The sequence below is a fragment of the Fringilla coelebs genome (assembly GCF_963513975.1).
Source record: "Fringilla coelebs genome assembly, chromosome: 4".
In the NCBI taxonomy this organism is placed as follows: domain Eukaryota; kingdom Metazoa; phylum Chordata; class Aves; order Passeriformes; family Fringillidae; genus Fringilla; species Fringilla coelebs.
In genome coordinates this window covers 29,781,983-29,803,264 of record NC_140032.1, presented here as the reverse complement: position 1 = coordinate 29,803,264, position 21,282 = coordinate 29,781,983, and the positions used below count along the sequence as shown (strand labels likewise).

General features: G+C 37.3%; 1 protein-coding gene across 1 annotated transcript in view; it reads left to right on the top strand.

Moving 5' to 3' along the window:
- Positions 1–16,217, top strand: part of MTMR7 (myotubularin related protein 7) — a gene marked incomplete at its 3' end in the record, with an annotated part of 40,691 nt that extends 24,474 nt beyond the window's left edge. Inside the window, exons 7-14 of the mRNA XM_084203863.1 lie at positions 2,583–2,715; positions 7,459–7,568; positions 9,526–9,651; positions 10,440–10,489; positions 12,156–12,356; positions 13,521–13,661; positions 15,264–15,390; positions 15,861–16,217. Coding sequence (XP_084059989.1) covers positions 2,583–2,715; positions 7,459–7,568; positions 9,526–9,651; positions 10,440–10,489; positions 12,156–12,356; positions 13,521–13,661; positions 15,264–15,390; positions 15,861–16,217 — 1,245 coding nt within the window. The remainder of the gene's footprint in view (positions 1–2,582; positions 2,716–7,458; positions 7,569–9,525; positions 9,652–10,439; positions 10,490–12,155; positions 12,357–13,520; positions 13,662–15,263; positions 15,391–15,860) is intronic.
- Positions 16,218–21,282: the final 5,065 nt, after the last annotated feature.

Sequence of the window (21,282 nt, the reverse complement as noted above, 5' to 3'; positions counted from 1 at the left end):
CCACTGTCATTTCTCTATATAATCACAGAAGAAGCTAATGTAGACTTAGTGTTTATGACTAAAGCTCATTATAGCAAGACTTGACTTGGTTAACCTCCAGATTAAAGAAAATTCCAGGAAATCTTGCAAGTGGGGTCTTCTACCTTTACAGGCTTTATCCTCATATTCACTGAGATTAGTCAAGGACATGCACAATTTAGATAGCTTCACAATGACTACTTTAAGAGCAACAGATGGAATTTTGGTAGATGATGTGGAAAACTTGTTAGTAAATATTGTGGCAGCTGCAAAGTTTGGCAACTGACAGTATTTAAAATAAATGAGTGTCAGAAAGCTTTGCAAATTTAACCTTGTATTTATTTACTTTCAAAGAGTGCTATTTCAGATTGCCCTTTAAGAGACTATATTTGTGATAAGATTGCTCTGCTGCAGGAACAGTTAATGGTATTTATGTGCTGAGTACTGGGTTAGTTAGAGGATAGATGTTTTTCATTTAGGGTTTCAGGGGTTTGTGGTGGCTGAGACTCATCTGTACAGATCTTTCTTCCTGAAGCTATAGGCTGCTACAGAGAGAGACTGCCTCATTTTATTTATACAAGAACATTGATGTTAACTTCAAAAGAGAAAGATTAGGATTCGGCAGATAATTTATATCTTTGTAGCAAGTCACACAGAGGACTCTGTCCTTAATTGACAGGCCATTCACAGGCTGTATGATTTTTTTATTGTCCATTGATAGTCAAAACATCAGCAGACTGCTGGTTGATAGCTAAGAGTGGAGTTTCTTTGCTTGTGCTCTTTCCTGAATTGCATACTACAAGTTAAAAGAAATTCTGCCCAACATTCGTATAAATCAAAAACTTTGGATTCTTGCCCAGGTTCCTATCCACAGTGTGGTTCCTTCTGTTGTCTCATGAAATTCATGCAATGTTTCAATTCCTAATGGTGGTCCACAAATGTAATTTTTAGCTCTTTCCTTTGAAAGTTAAAATACCAGTTTTTGTCCTTATAAACCTATTTTGACATATAATGTAAAAAAGTCGGGCTAGTTCATCTTGGTTTGAGAAAAGACAGCATCAGACAATCAATCCCCAATTTTGTGTGTTGGCTCCAAATTAAAATTGAATATTGGGAGTATGCGTGTTTGGGGTGGAAGAGGTCAGAAAAGGGGGCATTCTTGTCTATCCCATGATGCCATTAGCTAAGCACTGAAATATATTATTGTGAGTTTCAGATGTGACCACAGAAGCAGTGAATCAATAGTACTGCCTGCACTATTGGGAAATAAACTGGAGACAGAGTTATCTGCACAGCCTCTTGTCCCCTAGGCAATGCCTAAGAGAGACTTTTTTTACTCTTTCATGAGCATTGGCTCTCTCTGAAATGAAGATGAGTCACTTTCTGTCCAATTGATGCCTCATGAATTCTATAACCTTTATTATTTATTTCTTAAATCTTTCCTGAGCAGAAGCTGTGAGTTGTGCTTGGAGGCATGGAGGTTCTGCCACTTGAGCTACTTTGTCACTCTCAGAGCCTTCATATTTCTTGGGAACTTTGAAGGCCCCCAGCACTACAGCATGAGTTTCACAGAAAAGACAATTTCTTCCATCGCTCAGTGAGATTTTGCTATAGGAAATTTAGGAAAAAAGTAGATAGGTACTTAATAAAAGAATAATTTAGTTTAAAAGACTAAATTTAAAAAAGTAAAAGTACTTAATTAATTTTTATCAGCTTTAGTTTTCAGCCCAAAGATCAAAACTTGGCATAAGGAGCTTGGCAGATAGTTTTCCCTCCCACTCGAGGGTTCCAAAAGGGGGAAAAATAAACATTAACCACACCCTTAATTTTAAGCTTGTGAAAACTAAACTAAAGAAGTATTTAGAGAAGTATTTAGTCACTTTCCCATGCCAGGAAGCAAGTAACAGATTTGAAGACAAAACTTCAACCTCAGCTGAAAGCATTTTTGCTGAAGCACAGCAACTGCTTTGATAGCTGTGCATTGCAGATGGAGATTTTTGTGGTGATTTTGTCAATTCAAATATTTTGTAGTCTAACTTAACAAGAGCCAAGTTGCTATAAAATAAGGAAAAACGACTCTGGCTCCCTTGTTCATTATTGCAAGCTTCAAAGAAGTGAGCTGCATCAGCTTTTGGATGGTTTGGGCAGTAAAACACAGAAACTTGGGCGACACCAGTGTGCACAGGCTGTGAGCCAGTGGCACGGCAGATGAGACACTGCCACCTCCTGGGTGTGATGCTGATCCTACATCAAATCAAAACCGCCCTTTCAAATGAAAACCTTCGTGCTCCTGCAGAGGAATCCCGCCTGAGCCGCCAGTGTTTTGTGTTTAACCTCACTAATGAAGTTTCACTCAAAGGGTGTGAAGTAGGGATATCAGACTCAGCAACCCTGCACAGGCTGTAAACAGACCCCCAGTTCAGAGCCCCGTGTGTTGACACTGTGGCAAGTGCTTCCTATTTGGGACTGACTTAAACCACTCTGATTTATTGCTGTGGACCACAAGATTTGTTTTGAAATGATTCTGCTCCTGGTTTTCATCCAGATTTCCCTGTGTTTTTCAGCTCAATGCAATGGCAAACAGAGCAGCAGGGAAGGGATATGAAAATGAAGACAACTACTCCAACATCAAGTTTCAATTCATAGGCATTGAGAACATCCATGTTATGAGAAATAGTCTGCAGAAGATGCTTGAAGGTAATACTCATTGGAAACTTCATTGGAAACTAGAGGAAAATAATGGATCCTTCTGTCAAAGAAATCAGAATAACTGCTCTGAAATCAGCAGCAGTGAAAAAGAGTATGGAAAGCAATCTTTATCTATTGCAGCTGCAATCTTAATCTATTGCTGGCTGATGGGACTTGTGCAATGGAGCATCATGGCAAATACTGGTTGGTGATTTCTTAATTGTGAAAACACCTTGTTTCCTGCCTCAAATCCAGATGTCATTTAATGACAAAACTAATTTTAATTCTGTACACCTTACTGTTACCCTGTCTTTTTTTAAATTTACATTTTGATGGTGAAATGAAAAAAATCCCTTATTGCTGACTTTGAGGCTGGTGGAAAATACCAGCTGATTTTTTTTTTAGAGCTCAGAAAAACTATGGTGGGATTTTCATATAAGGTAGTAGTGCATTTTAGACTGTGAATTTTAACAGAAACTTATTCATGATCTGCATAGAACATATCACATCAGGTCTAGTAATGAAATTTACAGTCAATGAGTGTAACAATTCATCACCTTCAATATCCCAAGGAAATTACTACCATTTAGTTTATAAATAGTTAGCAGTATATAAACCAGCAAAGCTGTTCTGCCATTTCATATTTGCAGTACAGAACTGTTTAGAGGTCATCTGGGAAAAAAGCAAGGGTAAATAAGCCATCCTTGATTTTTAACAAGCAAATAGGAAATAGTGCTCACTCCACCATGTCTCCATATTTACTTCATGTACATCAACAACAACTTCCATCACCTCCTGGATCAGCTTAATTTATCTTATTCTTGACTTGATGCTCTGCCCATGCTCTTTCACTCTTCATCTGTCTCCCACTGAGTGCATGCAAATGTAAATTTGAAATCTAAGAAAGGCTTAAATTTTCCATGATAGGGAAGCCATGCTCTCTTTTCAAATTAGAGCATTTTATGGAAACCAGCATTAAAGTGGGATGCAGGTAAAACATCTATTCATGAGAGTTTTCTTGGTCTAAGGAAAACAGTGGTGGGGAAAACAGATTTTTTGTTCACTAGGAAGTCTTGTTTGGCTAGGAGATAGGCTGGGTGAGTAAACAGGTCCCTTTATTTGCTCAACTCAAGACTATCAATGGTAAAATAGAAAACAACCAGTGTGGCTGCACGGGCAGTACTGTGTATAATTTTTGAGCCAAAAGATCATGAGACTGGCCCATGGCCCAACTTGCATGTAACAAGGTAATTTCTAATGTATTTAACACTTCAGGCTGCTTGGAGGGCACAGGTTCTTAGCATCTATTTTTAAATAAGCTGTATGGCTAAAACACCTGCTTTTTTACTGGGTTTTATATTCGCTGTGTTGAAATCTCTCATGTAGCAACTTGACTAATAAGATTAGAAATCAGAGAAGTTAAGGACTTTTTAAAAGAAAAATCTTAAGACTTTCAGGGTTCTAGGGCTTTCCTTATGTAAGATGCTATGTAGCTTTTATCTTCTTCCACTTGTATGTGTCTCTTAATCTGTTTTTCTGGTGATCTTTTACCTGACTTGAGCATACAAAGAGACCTAGAACCAAAAAGGCTGTCAAGGATGATGATAAAACACATTTAATATGGCTTTAAATTTTTATCAATTAATACCTCAAAAATATATCAATAATTAACAATTACTGATGTATTATCAATATCAATACAAAATATATAAATAATTAAAAGAATATATAAATAAGATAGCAATATCACTGTAGCTATGTGAGACTCAAGTAAAACATCACACTACTCTTTACAGAATGGGTCTGCTGCTCATGATCTGTGGTAAGACTTTATAAGGTGCATAAAATCTTAGAAAAGACAAATGAGGCTGATGAAAATTGATTTTAGTTTAATGTGAGCTGTATTGCTGCTTAGAAGTATACAGCATGAAAAGAGGACATGAAGATATAGTTGGCCAGATGTGCTGCTGAAATGTAAGGCTAGTGTCATTGAATTTACTGGTGCTAAGCAGAAGTGAAGAGCAGAGGATCTTCACATGCCAGACTGGAGATTATTTTCAATATACAATTTTAAATAATTTCCAGTGCTAAGAAAAATTTGAAAAAAATTTAGTATTCAGTTTTCCATTAGAAAATGCACTTAGATTAGGAATATATTAATTTAATTATTCACTATTTTTGCGGGTGGAAGCTGGGGAAATAAATTTATACTTAAAAAATATAAATATTTTATTTGAGTAGGTAAAATTACTAAAAATTTGTTAATAAATTATTTTATTACTATTTTATTTTAGTAACTGAAAAATTGGTTTCAGCTGTGTGATTTTACTGACTTTATTTCAAGCCAATTTATCTTATTTTAACATATATTTACCCTAGTATAATGTTGATTTTTGGCTATTTATACCAGCATTATAAAACTATTTAATTTTTAGAATAAGGGTTTTTTTTTTCAGAATATGCAAAAAATGTTAAGCTTTGACTTTACTGTGGAAGTGAAATGCATTTCAACATGATGGAAGTTCCTTTCAAAAAAAAAAAAAAAAAGAAAACTACCTCTGCTGCCTTTAGTGTGGATTTTTATTTTTCTACATTTATAGATGGGTCTATAGATATAGATGGGTGTGAAGAACCCATCTATAATAATTTTGATCCTGTGTGCAAACTTCCTTGAAATAATTTTTAGCGTTAGAATGACATGACACAGGGACTTTCCTTGATAAACTGTTTGTCCCTTGGGGTGGGGTGGGCTGTGCTGCACATCCAGGGGCCAGCTGAGACCTGGCTCCCGTGTGCTGTGCCCAGAGGGGATGGCCCCACATGCTCCCTGTCTGTATTTAAACAGCAAATATGAGCTTCTCCTCCCCTCAGACCAGGAGCAGCACTTGCTGATGTAGGAGCAGCCCTCTGGTCCTTGGACTTCAGTGACATACCAGGCAGTGAGAAACCTGGCCCACAGTAACTGTTCCTTCCTCTACTTATGGCTGTCCTGCCAGGAATGGGGGACTAGTCCAGCACACCCCTCTGGTACTTTTGCTGGTGGAAGAGGCAGTTTCCAACATGTGCCCTTTTCTTCCTCCCATTCTGAGACTTGGGTGCATTGCTGGAATTCTCAGAGCTCTGCCCATTGGCTCTTGATTTTCCTGTGCATACGCTGTGCATGAAGCAGGCGATTTTTCTCAAAGATTTTAGTATCTTTTCTGCTGAGATGGAAATGCCCTTTCCCTTTAGGATAACTGTTTTCATAATTGAACTCAGTATTAAGGTCCAGATCAGTTGCCAAAGTCATGTGGAATATACAGTGTATGCATTTAGGACAGTATGAACTTTGCTCAGTGAAGTGGTCAGTAAATATTGACTCCAGTTTGGGAGTGGGAATGAGCAAAGCACTGTTTCAGCCTTACCTTGGGCTTTTGTAAACAGAGACAGCAGCTTCAGCCAGTATTCAGCCACTAATTGGTCATGCTTCCATCTGCACCAAAACATTAATCATGTGAAAAGCTGTTTGCTTTCAGTGCTGCTATCTCTGCATCTTTAAAAATATCCTCCAAAAATTACTTCTAAAATTACCATCTGGAAGGGGCCTTACATAGAAACATTGCAAGACTTTGTATGGACACATTAGGCCATTTTGCTTCTGAACTAAATGGAGTTAGGACAGTCAGATAGTTCAGATATGATACAAACTCTGTCTTTGGCTTGTAAAATTAAATTTCAATTACACTGAAGGAAAATAAAGCTATTGGCCAGGAACCATAATGGCCATAAATAACTGAGTCTTTTAAGATTTCCAGACCACAAGAGACTTTCTAAGACATTAGTAATTGACAGATCATACATTAACTCAGTAAAAGCCATAATATTTTTCACTGTACTCTGAAAATTAATTTCACTGGCTAATTTATTTTTTCTTTAAAAACAGTATAACTTTATGTGGATTAAAACAAAGATGTAGTCTATCTATGGGCTGATTTTAGTATCTTACTGTTGAAAATAGATTGCACCAAATTTCATTCAGTATGTGTTCTGCTGGATTGAGGTACCTTATTTAGATTCTGATTGCTTTTTTTCTTCTGATGCCACAAAATCTTTATTATTAAAAAAATAGATACTTGAATGCAGCAGAATAAGAACATAGAGTAAATACTGAGCAATTTTTTTTTCTTCAAATGTGGCATAGAGTTTGGAAGATTTTCAGAAAAATTTCCCTTGATGTATTATGTCTTGTCCTCACCATCAGAATATTTTTTGACTCCAAGTGAAGCTTTAATAAAGTTTAATTCGGGGATGGAGAACTGTGGAATGAACCACTTTAACTCAACCACCATCAGCTGTGGTGAGGATGGGAGTAAGAGGCAGTGGAACCATTTAGGTGTCTGTCTGCCTGTCCAAGTGCAGAAATTAAATGCTTTCTGTTTCCAAGCCCTCATCATCAAATACATGAAATCCTCCCAGGGGTTTGAAAACTTCACTCCCAACACAATCCTGGAAAATACATGGTTCAGAGAAGGATGAATTTGGATTTGTTTGCAATAGGCTTCATGACAGCTTCTCTTTTTAAATTAAATCAACATATTGGGTGAAATTTGACCCAGTCCCATTTCTCAAAGGTTAAATTTGGCAGAGATGTAGTCCTTCTTTTCAAAACATGCATGTTTTACACAGTGGATATCTGAAGAAGAGGTAACTCCAAGGCAAGGAAGCTTAAGGGACACTAACTACTATACATTTAAAATGTATCTTTCTTTGCAGTTTGTGAGCTGAAATCACCTTCAATGAGTGACTTTCTGTGGGGCCTAGAAAATTCTGGCTGGCTGAAGCACATCAAAGCCATTATGGATGCTGGCATTTTTATTGCAAAGGTAAAGTGTGTCAAATGAGAACAAAACTTGGAGTAACCAGATACAGAAAATGAGGACCAAATTCTCTGCTAATGGGTAACTTCTGTTATCTCTTCAGTGATGTTACACCTGAAAAAACCCATCTTGCAGTGGTTTGTGTATGAGGAGAGATGATTCTGAGGTGCTGATGTGTCGATGTTTTTCTAAAATAGTAAACAAAATCTTGTGTTCTTTTGTGCCGAAGCCTCTACTAGCCTGTGTCTTGTAGTGGCAGACGTTTGAATGTCCTTACTTTACTCCCCAAGAGTGATTGTTACTGTTTCTTTCCCTATTTGCCCTGCCTCCTCCACTGGTTTCTGGACGTTTTTTTGGTGGAAGTGGTAGTTGTAATAGATACATATAGCTGTATATAATGTGTAATACGTTATATTATACACAATATATAGCTACTGTGTTATCCCCTCTGAGTTATCAGGCAACCAACCAAATTCACCTCTTGAATCAGCTCCTGTGTATTACCATGGCCAAACTCTCTAGCAGCTTCTACTTTTATAAACTTGAGAATTCTTCCAGAAAACAGTTTTGGCTTTAATAAGAAATTATTCCCCCTATTCCCCCCCAAAGAAATGTAGACTTTTGTAATCTGCCAGCAGTAGCTTTAATTTTGATACCCCCTACCTTGTGCTCTGCCTTTTACTGCTTCAGTTCTTATTTTTGAGATTACAATTTCTTTTTGGCTGTTTTATTCGCGTGACTTACTGCCCACAGCTATACAGATAAAACTTCATGGGTTTCTCTCCTCACTAACTGCTTGTTTCTCTTGCATTGCTTCTTCCTTCTCAGTAGGCAACTGTAGTTTCTTACCTGAACAGCAAATGTGCAATAAATACACGTATTATTCCCAGACCTACTCCTTTTCATTAGCTCATAGAAATAAGGTTATTTACATTAGTTTTGTCAGTTTTTCCCCTGTGGTTAGTCTTATTATCCTTTGTGCATATGCTTGCTAGCCTAGTGCTTTCTGACATGCATTTTGACCCATTCTTATTTACACGGCTCTCAGTTCTCTGTTCTTGGTCTTCTGCCCACAGGGGTTCTATTTTTGTCTTTTGAAATAAACATAGATAATTTATTATTATTCCTCATTCCCTACTAAGCCCAAAATTAGCCTAAATGTTTTTTTTTTTTCCCTAACAGTATTTTTCCGAACCTTCTTTATTTTCTACTTCCTAAATTCAATTCTCTTTAGAAATTATAAAAGCCAAACCCCTTAGAATTAAAAAAATACAACACCAACCCTCAAATTCCAAAAATAATACAACACCAGACTCTGGAGAATTCAGTACAATTTCTTCTTCATGTGTTTATGTATAAAATGGAATCCTCTCTCCCTGGTTATTACATTAAAGATACTGATAAAATCTTGCTTATTAGATGTGGAAGTTTCCCACTATCACTGGCTTCCCCAGAAACCTTTACAGACTTTACAGCAGTGTGCTGCAATAATGTCCAGGCTAGTGATGACATTGGAAACAGACATTGCCCTTAATGACATTACTGTCAAGATGAAAAGTTAAGAGTCATATTGCAAGTATGGCTATGCTTTTAGTGGCATTTAAGTGGCATGAGATTTGTTGGAGCATCTGAATCTGCTGTAGGTAGTTGTCTGCTCTGACAGATTGATGTATTTTAACTGAAATGAATCCCACATCTTCCTGGAGTGGAGCACAAACAGGTAATTCTCAACTACCATATTGCACGGCCTGGGGTGAATTAAAACTTTTCAAATTAGAGTAATAACACTGATTTTCAAATGAGACAAATAACATACAACTTTATTTAAGAACTCTGTGGTAAACATGAATGAGCTTTCCTAGTTCCCAAATTAATGCTCTCTCTATGGCTCATCTCACTTTTTCTCTCTTGCCATTGTCTTCCTCCCTGCTTGTGAACTTTCTGACTTTTTCTGTATCCTTAGGCTGTGGCTGAGGAAGGTGTGAGTGTGCTTGTTCACTGCTCTGATGGCTGGGATAGGACAGCCCAGGTTTGCTCTGTAGCAAGCCTTCTATTGGATCCATATTACAGAACTATGAAGGGATTCATGGTAAGCGGGTTTTTTTGCAGAGCAAATGAAGTAGTATGGCATCACTTCAGATGAATATCTTCATTTTAAACAGGAAATAAATTTTCCTTAAATATACCCTTTTGTTTTGCTTTGTTTTGTTTTTTAAATAGGAGGGAAGGCTTCTATATGTTCATGTTAAGAGTCTCCCAGTTTCTCTATGAAACATTATTCAAGGTGGGGATCAGTTGGTCACCTATGTTTTTGGGGTTTTTTTGCCTAATCTTGACCAGGAAACTTTCTCACAGCCCAAAAACCTTTTTTGAAAGCAAGAATTTGTATTCATTTGCAGCGAATATTTTAATCTTGAGTGTCAGAAGTGTGTCTTACCTAGACATTAGATTGATATATATATAGATATATTGGAAAATCTGCTCCTTTCCCAGGTCAATCAGCAGTAGTAAAGCATCTAGAAGTGGTTATCAAGTTACTGGTCACATGTTAGAAAGATGTTTGAGACATTTATAAGTTCTATTTTAGAAAGCAGTGAAACAAGACATTTGAAGTTATGATGAAATACTGGCACTCTCTCTGCATCCATGAAGAGTGCTGTTTCCCTGAGCTGGCAAGCAGTGCTCATTATTTTTCTGCCAATTCTGAAAATTAGTTGGGATTCTAATATTGCTTGTTTACATAGTTCTTGCTTGCCACTTTTCTGATCATTTTAAGAATTAACTGGGATTCCAACACTTCTTGTTTACACCACCCTTCTACCTGCTTCAACATGTCAGCTCCACTCCACAACATTGAATGCAATATTCTCATTTTAGGTGTTAATTGAAAAAGACTGGATTTCCTTTGGCCACAAATTTAACCACAGGTAAGGCAGTGCTAAGGTTTTCCACTCTCTATATGTACATATTTATGTAGTCTGTATCTGCTGCCATTGCAGTTCTTCTTTGTTGCTGCCTTACGAAACACAGCAACAGAATACCCCAGGAATCTGCCATACCCTTTTCTCCAACTATATGATTTAACTGCCTGGAAAAGTCAGAGTGAACTATTTCTGTATATGCACTCCAAAATTACTAAGGGGAGTCCTGTGTGCTGGTCTTGCAGCTGCTGTGAGCACTGAGAGGTCCATGGGAGTATTGTGTATTTGGCTTGCAAAATCCTTTTGGACTCCAGCAGATCTCCTAGGAGTGCCAAGGCCCCCCACGTAAGTCCCTGTTCATCAAAGGGACTTCTACATCTTCCAAGGCAGTACTTAATCTTAGGCATGTCTGTGAGTTACCTATTACATAAAATATACTCTTCCTGTTACAGTCTGTTTTAAAAAACCCAGCAAGATCTGCTCAGAAATGTCAGGCAAAGTGGAAAGTCATTTATTTGAACAAGTTATTTTGAACATCAATCCAATGTAAATGCTATAATGTAATGAAAAATGTTTGAAGACTTAATATATTTAAACATGGGTATATTTTCATATTTTCTTTCTTTCATGACTTTACTTCTATTTTCTGTAAAAATTAAAAATGCAATTTTTATCTTGGGGTTTAGTTACATTATATTGCTTGATTAGAATATAAATTTGTTATAGTTTAAAAAACCAACAAAATTCAGAAGATCTGAGCATCTTCACAGCACCTGTGCAATTCCATAGGAATTACTATAGTTCAAATGATATTGTCAGTAGTTTTTGATTATCAGTGGCAAAAGGTATTATGAAATGCACTGATAGCTTTGGTTTGCTGTGTAATATTGCTGAATTTTCTTTGATGGTAATAGAAGTTTCAATTTTAGATATTTATAAAATTCTACTCTGTTAGCACGTGTAAATATAAAGGCACATACACCCCCCAAATCCCAACCCCCTGCCCCGGAGAATAATTGATTGAAAATGCTTTTTCCTATTATATAGACTTACAAAATACCTTTTCCTTCTATGTGTATTTTATTTTCAGTCTCCTTTTCTTCATTGCAAGTGGTTCCAAGAAGCATTTTTATACACAGAAAGTTTCATGTTCACTTGACAATCACAGTAGCATGTAAACATTTCCTACTTCCTAGAAATTTCACCAAGAGAGGGCAGCTTTAACCTGTTTTCTGCTGAGGTTATAATGAGAGCAGGTAGCTCTCCTGCTCAGTTTTCTGGTTTGGGAAATAATCTACTATTAAGAAACTGTCTTCAGGCACACTTTTGCCATTAAGTCATTGCAGCCATTCTTCTGATAACTTATGTTACCAGGCTAAAATTTATACTGATAGCATTAAAACATGGCTATGAAGCAGCCAGCTTTTTGTAGCTGTAATATAACAAGACACCCAATTAAAGAGGCTTTTTTGTTTGTAATTCTGCCTCCATTCTACTTCATGATTCTTGCATCATTTTTCTAAGTAAAAATATAGTAATACTTGAGATTTTAGAAATGAATGCCTAGGATGTACCTTGTACACTAAAAATGGGAGGTTTGTTTTCCTTAGAGTTAATCCAGTTTTCTTACAGGAAGTCAGGTTTTAATTGGATGTATCTTGTCTTGTTTCAGGTATGGCAATTTAGATGGAGATCCAAAGGAGATATCACCTGTTATTGACCAGTTCATCGAATGTGTTTGGCAGCTAATGGAACAGTTTCCTTGTGCCTTTGAATTCAATGAAAGATTCCTCATCCACATACAGCATCACATCTATTCTTGCCAGTTTGGGAATTTCCTGTGTAACAGCCAGAAGGAGAGAAGAGAGCTGAAGTATGAAAACGTTTTTTTTAGTAGCATATTTATGCATGGGGTCTGTGGCTGGTGGTGTATTGAGCAGTCAGACGTTCTCCAGTTTGCATGCATGTGTTTCATAAGGCACAGGGTGCCTGTTGTCTTCTGGCAACACAGATTAATACCAAAAAAAGTTGATCCTCTGCAGTGTAGCTCTGCTGGGAGCATAATCCATGGTGTGCGTGACAGGGATTAGTGAAAATTGACAAGAGCATTATGCCTTCAGCCATGTGGGCCTGCCTTTACTGCAGCCCTGACAGAATACAAGGCAAACTGGCCTCTAACTCCAGTATGAAATTATAGTAACTCTAGTTAAGTTCTCAGTTTAAGAGTTCCTGCTCCTCTGTGTTTTAACATGTCTTTGGATCTCATGTCAGGACATCTTACTCCTGCCCTCTTAAGTACTTCCTTATGAACATCCTTTTTGTATAGTAGCCCTCCCTAGGACTGAGGCAGCAGACTGTCCTTCTGCTGTCCTTCTGGCCCCAAAGCAATTATGAATTAATATGCCTGCCTGAGGCCCAAACAAAGACAGCATCATCACTCCTGGCAGTGCTCATGTTTTTATCTGCTTCCCAGGGCCCTGGGTCTTTGATGCAGGATGATATCCATTGCTTTTCTCAAGCAGCCTGATGATGTCAGCAGTAGCAATGAGAGGAGGTGCTGATTACTGCTGGCTGCTGCTATTTGATCCTCTTCACTGCTCAAATGCAGAGCAGCCACAGTGAACGTCCATTTAAAATCAAAACCTTCACAGATCACCACATCCCAAGACCTAACTGTGTAAGAAATTGCAGCTCAGTGCAATAGGAGTGCTTTTAAACGTGGGGATTCCTTTGGTGCAGAGACCTTTCTGAAAGCTCACTTTATGGAATGATCTTCTTCACCTCACAAAGGAACCAGTCTCTCCACCTACTCGTTCTAGCTGTTTTTGCTTTATGGGAAATGGATCAGATTTTGCTTTTAGTGACCTACAAGGGAATTTGGGTCTCTGTTTCTGTTTGTAACTTAAGTCTAATTCTGTTAAAGAAGCTGATTGTAAACTGGAAGTATGGAGGACAAGAATGCTGCATCTAAGTTTTGGCTATCCTTGAATTGTAATAGAGGCTTTAATATATTTTTATTTAATGTATTGTTTTCCAGAATCAAAGAACGAACGTATTCATTGTGGGCTCACTTGTGGAAAAATCGTGCTGATTACCTGAATCCTTTGTACAGATCAGGCCACAGTCAAACCCAAGGGACCCTGCACCCACAGATAGCTCCATGCAACTTCTTGTACAAGTAGGTAGTATCACTTGCTGCTGGGAATTGTAGCATGGGTTAGCACAGAACAGAATACCTTTGTATAAAAGTATTTCTTGTTCTATAAGGCCGTTTATACAGAGTAAATTCAGTCTCAGATGCAGGATGCTTGTTCCTTGTGTGCTCATAGTCAGCCAACACCTCTGCACCATTCCACAACAGAGTATTAGTCTGAAAAGAAGATTAAGATTAAAGCTATATTGATAGTTGTGTGTCCTAATTTCAAGGTTACTCACTTCTTCCACTGAGAAATGCCTCTTTGAGTCCTGTTGTCATCTGTTGTTTCTAAATTTATAGTTGCTTTAGCTTCTTCCATTCCAAGACTTTGTGATGCTAGTTTGGATCAATTGGAGTCAAAAGTAAAAAGGATCTTTTCAAGAATCATATGATTTCATTGCTAAAACAAGTATTTTGTAAAAAAACCCAGACTTTCCCTATGTTGTTATATCAGGTAAAATGAAGTTAAGTTTTTCCTGATATTTTTTCAAAATATAACAAAATACCATCACTTTAGAAATGTTACGATTGACATTCTGAGTTAATTAATTGTGCCATTAGTCTTAACACACTTTGGGAGAACTTGAATAGAAATTCATTAAAACGGTCATTTAAATAAGACTGATCAGTTTGTTTTCCAGTTGCAAGTAATAGCACCTGTTAAAAAGTCAATAAAAATCCTAAATTGAATTCTTTCATGTCTACTATACCAGGTCACGTCCACTTTAAAACAATTTAAAAATAGTCATTAATCGTATTCTTTGGGATAGTGGGATTTATAAAAGAAGTACTGATACAGCAGATCCTCCAATGGATAAGTAATCCTGTTGATTTTAATCGAATTACTTGGGTGCGTAAAGATTTCCAAGCATGAGCTATCAGATGATAAACTTAAGGGGGAATGTGATTTAAATAGTATATTATTGGGATAGGAATAATAAGCCACCAAGCAGCATGCACGTGCTCCAAAAATATCTGTCAGCTCCTTGGCCAGACAGCTGCAGCTGACAGCAGGGCTCGGCTACTTAACCTGTCTGGTGAACTGGTTACACACTCAGGGCTTGCTTGTGGCCCTATGCCGGCAAGGCAGGAGGAGCACCAGAGTAACACAGAATTCCAAAGCTGAGTTCAATTGGGAACTACAAATATGAAATTGAAAACGACAAATATGAAAAACTGTCTTTACCATTGGCTATTTCATAGGTACCATTGCTCTAAAGCCCATAGTGTAGAACAAGAATAAAAAAAAAAAAAACTTGCAAAGTTTTGTATTCGGTGAACCTTTCTCAGTTGTTATCTAAATTACATTAATCTTTCTTTCTATTGTCTATCAGAATTAATTTGAGCTGCTTATGTCCAGCTGCCTATGAGTTGCACCTTCAGGATGGAGGAAATGCAAATGAACCATGAACCTTGCTAAATAGTCTATGAACTTACATGTATGCACTCTACATACATGATAGATCATTTAGGAGAATATGTGTCTGGGGAAAAAAACCAACCAAACAAAAAAAGGGTGTACATTTAGTCTCATGAGACTACTTTACCAAATGGGAAAATTCTTGACCTTGCTATCCATTCCAGGTTCTGGAGTGGCATGTACAACCGCTTTGAAAAGGGGCTGCATCCTCGACAGTCAGTTACTGATTATCTGATGGCAGTGAAGGAAGAAACTCAGCAGCTGGAAGAAGAGCTGGAAGTCTTGCAAGAGGTAATAAACAGCTGAGCTTGATACCCCAGACTTGGTAACTGATGATAAATGAAACCTAGCTCCATATGCTGCAGAGTCCCCTACACACTGCAGCCTCTTCTGGAAGGAGGATGTTCAGCCATCACCTTTGTTCTCAGATAAACTATTGTGAATGTTTTGCATTTAAGACACAAAAATGGACTTTTTTCTTTAAGGATAAAATTTTACATGTGTTGATACACAAGTACTACTGAAAGTAAGTTTAATCCTTCTGTAACTCAGGGGGAATTGTAGTTCAGAAGAATGCTGTAATTCAGCACTGGCATGTGACAAATTGTGCACTTCTCATACTTCATAAGTGCAAATAGTCAGTTTTAAAGGGTGGGTTGGGCTCTGGAAGTTTATTTAAAAAGAAAAAAAGCAAGGAGATATAAGAGGATTTCTGGGCCCTAAATGTGTCCCCATGGTAAATCCTATTTCCTTTATTTCAGAGATTGGCAAATCTTCAGAAATCACAATCAGGTAATAATAAAGTCAAGAGTAAGCAACAAGACCGAAGCAAACAGTTTGGACTGTATACCTCCAACAACAGCTTAGCTAACACTCCCCAGGAGTATAGCAGTGATCTGAAATCATTCCCATCCCGGAGCCCTTCTCAAGGGGATGAAGATTCCGCCCTGATTTTGACACAGGACAACCTGAAAAGCTCTGATCCTGACCTTTCAGCCAACAGTGACCAGGAGTCTGGTGTGGAGGACTTAAGCTGTAGGTCCCCAAGTGGGGGTGGCTGCTTGCCTAGTGAAGACAGTGGCAAGGACTCTGACGAAGCTGTATTTCTGGCAGGCTGAAATACCTGCACAGCAGCAAGGATCCAGATGATGTGAAGTCTTACACAGTCTGGAATGATATCTTTTCATCATTCGGTCTATGGCCTAAAGAAATAATCCAAAGATAGGGAACTGTGCAATTGTGTAAGTTAAGATCAAAGCAGAACAAGTTATTACTAATTTTAAGACATTACACTAAAGAAAGGTAATATCTAGTGTTATATTTCATTAAGCCGATATGGTGGTTGTTTTATCAACGCTGTACATAATTATTCCTTACTTTGTACATTTCCATAGTTATTTATTGGACAGTTCTTTTCCTAAGATGTGAAATTCCAAAGTACTCTCTTACTCAAGGCTGAAGATGCGTTACTGTTAGCCTCACTGGTGAAGCAGTCAAAACTTATTTTTGTAGAGCTCATTTGCCTTCAGACATATTACATATTTTCTTCGCTTTTTTTCTTCACAAGAGGTTAGAACAATTATTTTGCATATTCTCCTATTAATATCCTTTACAGTAAAGTAAAACTAACAAATGGATACCCTGGCTCAGGGGACAAGGATTTTTTTGATCCTGAAGAAAAAAAATTCATTAATAACCAGTTGCTGTTGCTGCATCTGAATGCATCCAATTTGTACTCAACTCTCAACCAGTGTTGAAAGTTCAGTAGATTCTGTGACCAAAACTTCAAGGAATGTAACAACGCTCGTGCAGCCTTTGTGCTAAAAACCCCCTTTGTAACAAAAGGTACACCAGGCAGTTTGCTCTTGCCTCTTTATGTTTTGTTATCAAGTGTTTATAAGTTACACTTGTTCCAAAGCACCTACATAAGATATAAAGGTAAAATTTTAAAGGTGATAAAATCCTTGATTCTTCAGCCTATTTTCCTACTAGAAAATGTTTTATTTGAGTGAGAGTGAGGTACATACAACAGTAGACAGAATAGGGAATATCGAATCACTTACAGAAATCACTTATGAAAATATCACTCTGAATTAGTAAGTAAATGAAAGCTATGCCCATAAAGGAACTGTTACAGAGAATATATCTTCCAAATTTTGTTATTCAAAATAAATTAACCATAATCAACTGGTGTTTTTTATCCTCACACAAAATTTCCCTTTTAGTATTTGCCACCTGAACAGAGCATGGCAATACTAATTTAAGAAAAGGACTAATTCACTATTCATCAGAAAGTTTAATCTCATTTAAGAATTCAGATATTTTTAAGAATAGGAGTAATAGTTTTCATAATCAACATTTCAGAAGTAAACAACTGAAAAATGTTCAAAATTTGGAATGTCTTGAAACTCACTAAAAAGGTGGCCAGCCATATTAGGGTGCAACTCTTTCAAGTTTTGGAGTTTTTTAAAATTTTATTTAAAGCCAGCAGTTAAAAATATAATTCATATGGCTGCTTTTACATGCTTGAAGACAGTGCAGAATTGAACTCTAGTAGAGCAAAGTGGTGGTAATGTAAGTTTACTTAGATTGCATTTCACACTACTTCAAGTACAAACCTACAGCAAGAACTCTATTATATAAATATACCTCAATTTAGAATCATTAGATTTTATTATTCAGTCTGCTTTTCTGGAATGGCTTTTCATTCTGTTCTGTGAACACGTTATTAAAAGTGAATAGGAAAACTATTATTACTATCCTCTGAAAGAAGCTGCTGTCTTTGAACAAATAATTCTTAACAGCAAGGTTTATCTTAATGTTATATTGGAAAGGCCAGATCCTCAATTTGATAAATCACTATAGCTCAATTCAAATAAAAATAACAATAAACTATATTCTGTTGAGAATCTAGCCTTCTGGTTTTTAATCTTTATGAATTTTTAATAAATTAAAGCCCTGATTTTAACTGCACTTTTAAAAGTTTTGTATTTTGAATAGCCTGTAAACTTTATGGCATTAAAGGAAACTTTGAATGGGTTTTCTCAAACTAAAGAAACATGCTGCAAAGTCAGCAATGAAAACAAAACACACAAATATTCTGCCAAAAAATCAGTCTGAAAATGGGCAATGTTATTGTACATATTTAAAATGTAAAATTGTATATGATGACATTGTGTTCAACTAGACATGTATAGAAATAAATGCAGAAGAGCAAGATAAGCAAATTCAAAGCACTATCTTTTTGTTGCTTCTGCAACTACTTGTAACTAGCTTTACAACTAAAATATTAACATACTAACATTTTCTTTATTAATGCTTCACTTAGCAGCCCTCTGTGATGTGTCTTTTAGTCCTTGGAGTTTTGCATTAACTATTACTGGTTACATTGTACTGTACGTATATGTGGCATTATCAGGCTAATGAGAAACACCTTCAAATAAACACTTGGGTGTTATGAAATGTTATTTCACACCAGAGAATGAAACAAAGGATTGTTTTCCTGATTTTTGTAATAGAGTTCTTCATTTACTCAAGAGTCACTTTGTCACTGAGATCAAGGGATTCTTCTATCTCCCCTACTCTGATATTTGAATCCAGTAGCTGCAGTTGTGGAGGAATCTGCAACTGATAACTAAAAAAACTGAGACTCTCATCAATTGTGTTAATTATATGGGAGCATGTTATACCCCTGTATTTCTTTATTTTAGGAAAAAAAGAAAAAGATGAAAATACTTCTCTATTAACTACATTGTTTTCTTGTAGCCTTACTGCAAATCTTTGCAAATTTGGCCCACTGCTGTTTGAAATAGGACAGATGAATGTGACTAAACTGCTGAAAGGCCTCACTAGGTTCAGGCTGCTCTTTAGTATCAAAGTGTGCCTCTAAGGGACACCGAAGGCAATGGGATCAAACAGCTGAAGCCTCCTTTACAGAAGATCACAATCTGAAGCAGAGAAGGAAAACTATTTGCCAGCTGCTTTTATTGGTAACTCTATACAAGAAACAAATGTTGTTAACTGGTAATGGATTCTAAAAAGCTGAGATATTAATTAGTTGGAGGCCATAACAACACAGCATCAACAAAAATAAAAAAGGAGAAACAGAAAGTAAAAAGAGGAAGGCAGGGAAGGAAAGCTCTTTGTAAAATCAGCAAGTAAGGCAGGGAACCATGTTCTTTGAAGACAGAGGCAAGCCAGGACATGGATTCACAGCGTGAAAGATATTTAATGACACAAACCAACAATAAAAACTCAACAACAAAATGGGACAGCCTTTGCAATGAAGGTAAGAATGCTATCACTGTTCACCAGCTAACTTAATGCTTTTATGTGGACACTGCCCTGAACTGCATTCAAGAGTTCTCAAGTAGATCACAAACACAGTCAAGGCTAGGGCCTGCTTCTGGGTGCAGGCTGACGGCTGAGTGCAGCTTTAAGGTTGGCTGGTCACCCTTACACTGTAGTGCAGAGACAGATAAACACCACAGTGACTGAAAAATACTCCAAGGACAGGTAAGTCGCTGACAATTCATTTGGGAAGGGAAGAACATGTGCTGGATGAGTTTGAAATAGGTCAGCTTATGATGGTACTAATACACACAAAAAATATGCGAAAGCTCTAGAGCCAAGTGTACTGCCAACCCTGAATTCGGAAAGGTGGCAGAGCCAGGGCATGAGAAGATAAAATAAACGTTCAAATTTACTTGTATTATTTAAATTGCCAGTAGAGCTCCTGAAACTGGCAAATCCAATAATGTTAAATGAGAAAATAAAATGTACTAGTCTTTTAATATAAATAATTCTGTAAAGAAGCTAATGAAACCTTACAGGTCGAACAGAAACACAACTGAATTCAGGCAAGGACTAAGTCTGTTGCTAAGCTTATTCAGATAAATTTATGCTGTTTCTGAAGACTAAAGAATACAGTTCTTTATATTGAGGTATTCCCTTATTATTGAAACATAGTCTCTACTTACAGCTTATTACTGCATAGAAATGTGATGTATACAGTTATCTGACCAAAACAAGGCACTTTCAAAAGCCAGAGATACAATACAGGTTTTTAAAGCCCATTTTAGTGAAGGTAACTCCAAGAATTACTGCTGTTTAAATGGTTGAACAGGAAAAGCTCAAACCGCTGCACATGAAGATAAAAAGTTTGTCCTTGAGTATTGTACTGCATCCACTTCCAACACAATTCTATCTCCACTCAAAAAGTCTTGCAATGCCCAACTCTAAGTTATACAACTACAAGATATATTAAAATCCTAAAGCCTTTATTTGTAAGTTTAACACATTACGGTATTTACTGTTCAGAATAATTAAGGCTGTGATACTTTGTTGCCAGAGTTTTAACTGAGTTCTACCTGAAGGTCTCTTAAATCTCTATTTCATAAAAAATTATTCTAGTATTTGAAGGGAGTAGTTAGAACTTGGACATGTATAAAATTGTAAAATTTCTAACTCCCACATTTGGTCCAGCTCCTAAGTGGCAAAGGTGCTGGAGTATGTAAAGAGCAAACAACAGAATTAGAGTACATACTGCTTAGAACTGACTTACCAGTCTCTTGTTTGCAGTGGTGGCTGGCATCGTGCCTCCTCAGCAAGTTCACTGATGACACCAAGCTGGGAGGAGTAGCAATACCCCAGAGTGCTGTGCAGCCCTTCAGAAGAACATCAGTGGAGTGGAGGGATGGGCAGAGAGGGACCTTCTTAAATGCAACAAAAGCAAATGCAGGACCCTGCGCCTGGGGCAGAATAGTTTTGGGTTCCTCAGAACAAGGAAGACATGGAACTCCTGGAGCCATTCTAGCAGAGGGCAACAAAGGTAAGCAGATCACATGACTTAAGGGGCTGAGGGAGCTGGGCCTGTTTAGGCTGAGGAAGACTGAGAGGGGACCCCATCAATGTCTGTAAGTATCTGAAGGAAGGGTGTCAAGAGAATGGAGCCAGGCTTTTCTTTGTGGTGCTGAACAATATCACAAGAGGCAAATGGCAGAAACTGATGCCCAGAAGTTTCACCTGATTATGAGGAAGTTCTTTACTGTGTGGGTGACTGAGCACTGGAACAGTTGCCCAGAGAGACTGTGGCGTCACCCACACTGGAGATATTCAAGAACCATCTGGACACAATCCTGTCCCATGTACTCTAGGATGACCCTGCTTGAGCAAGGAGGTTTG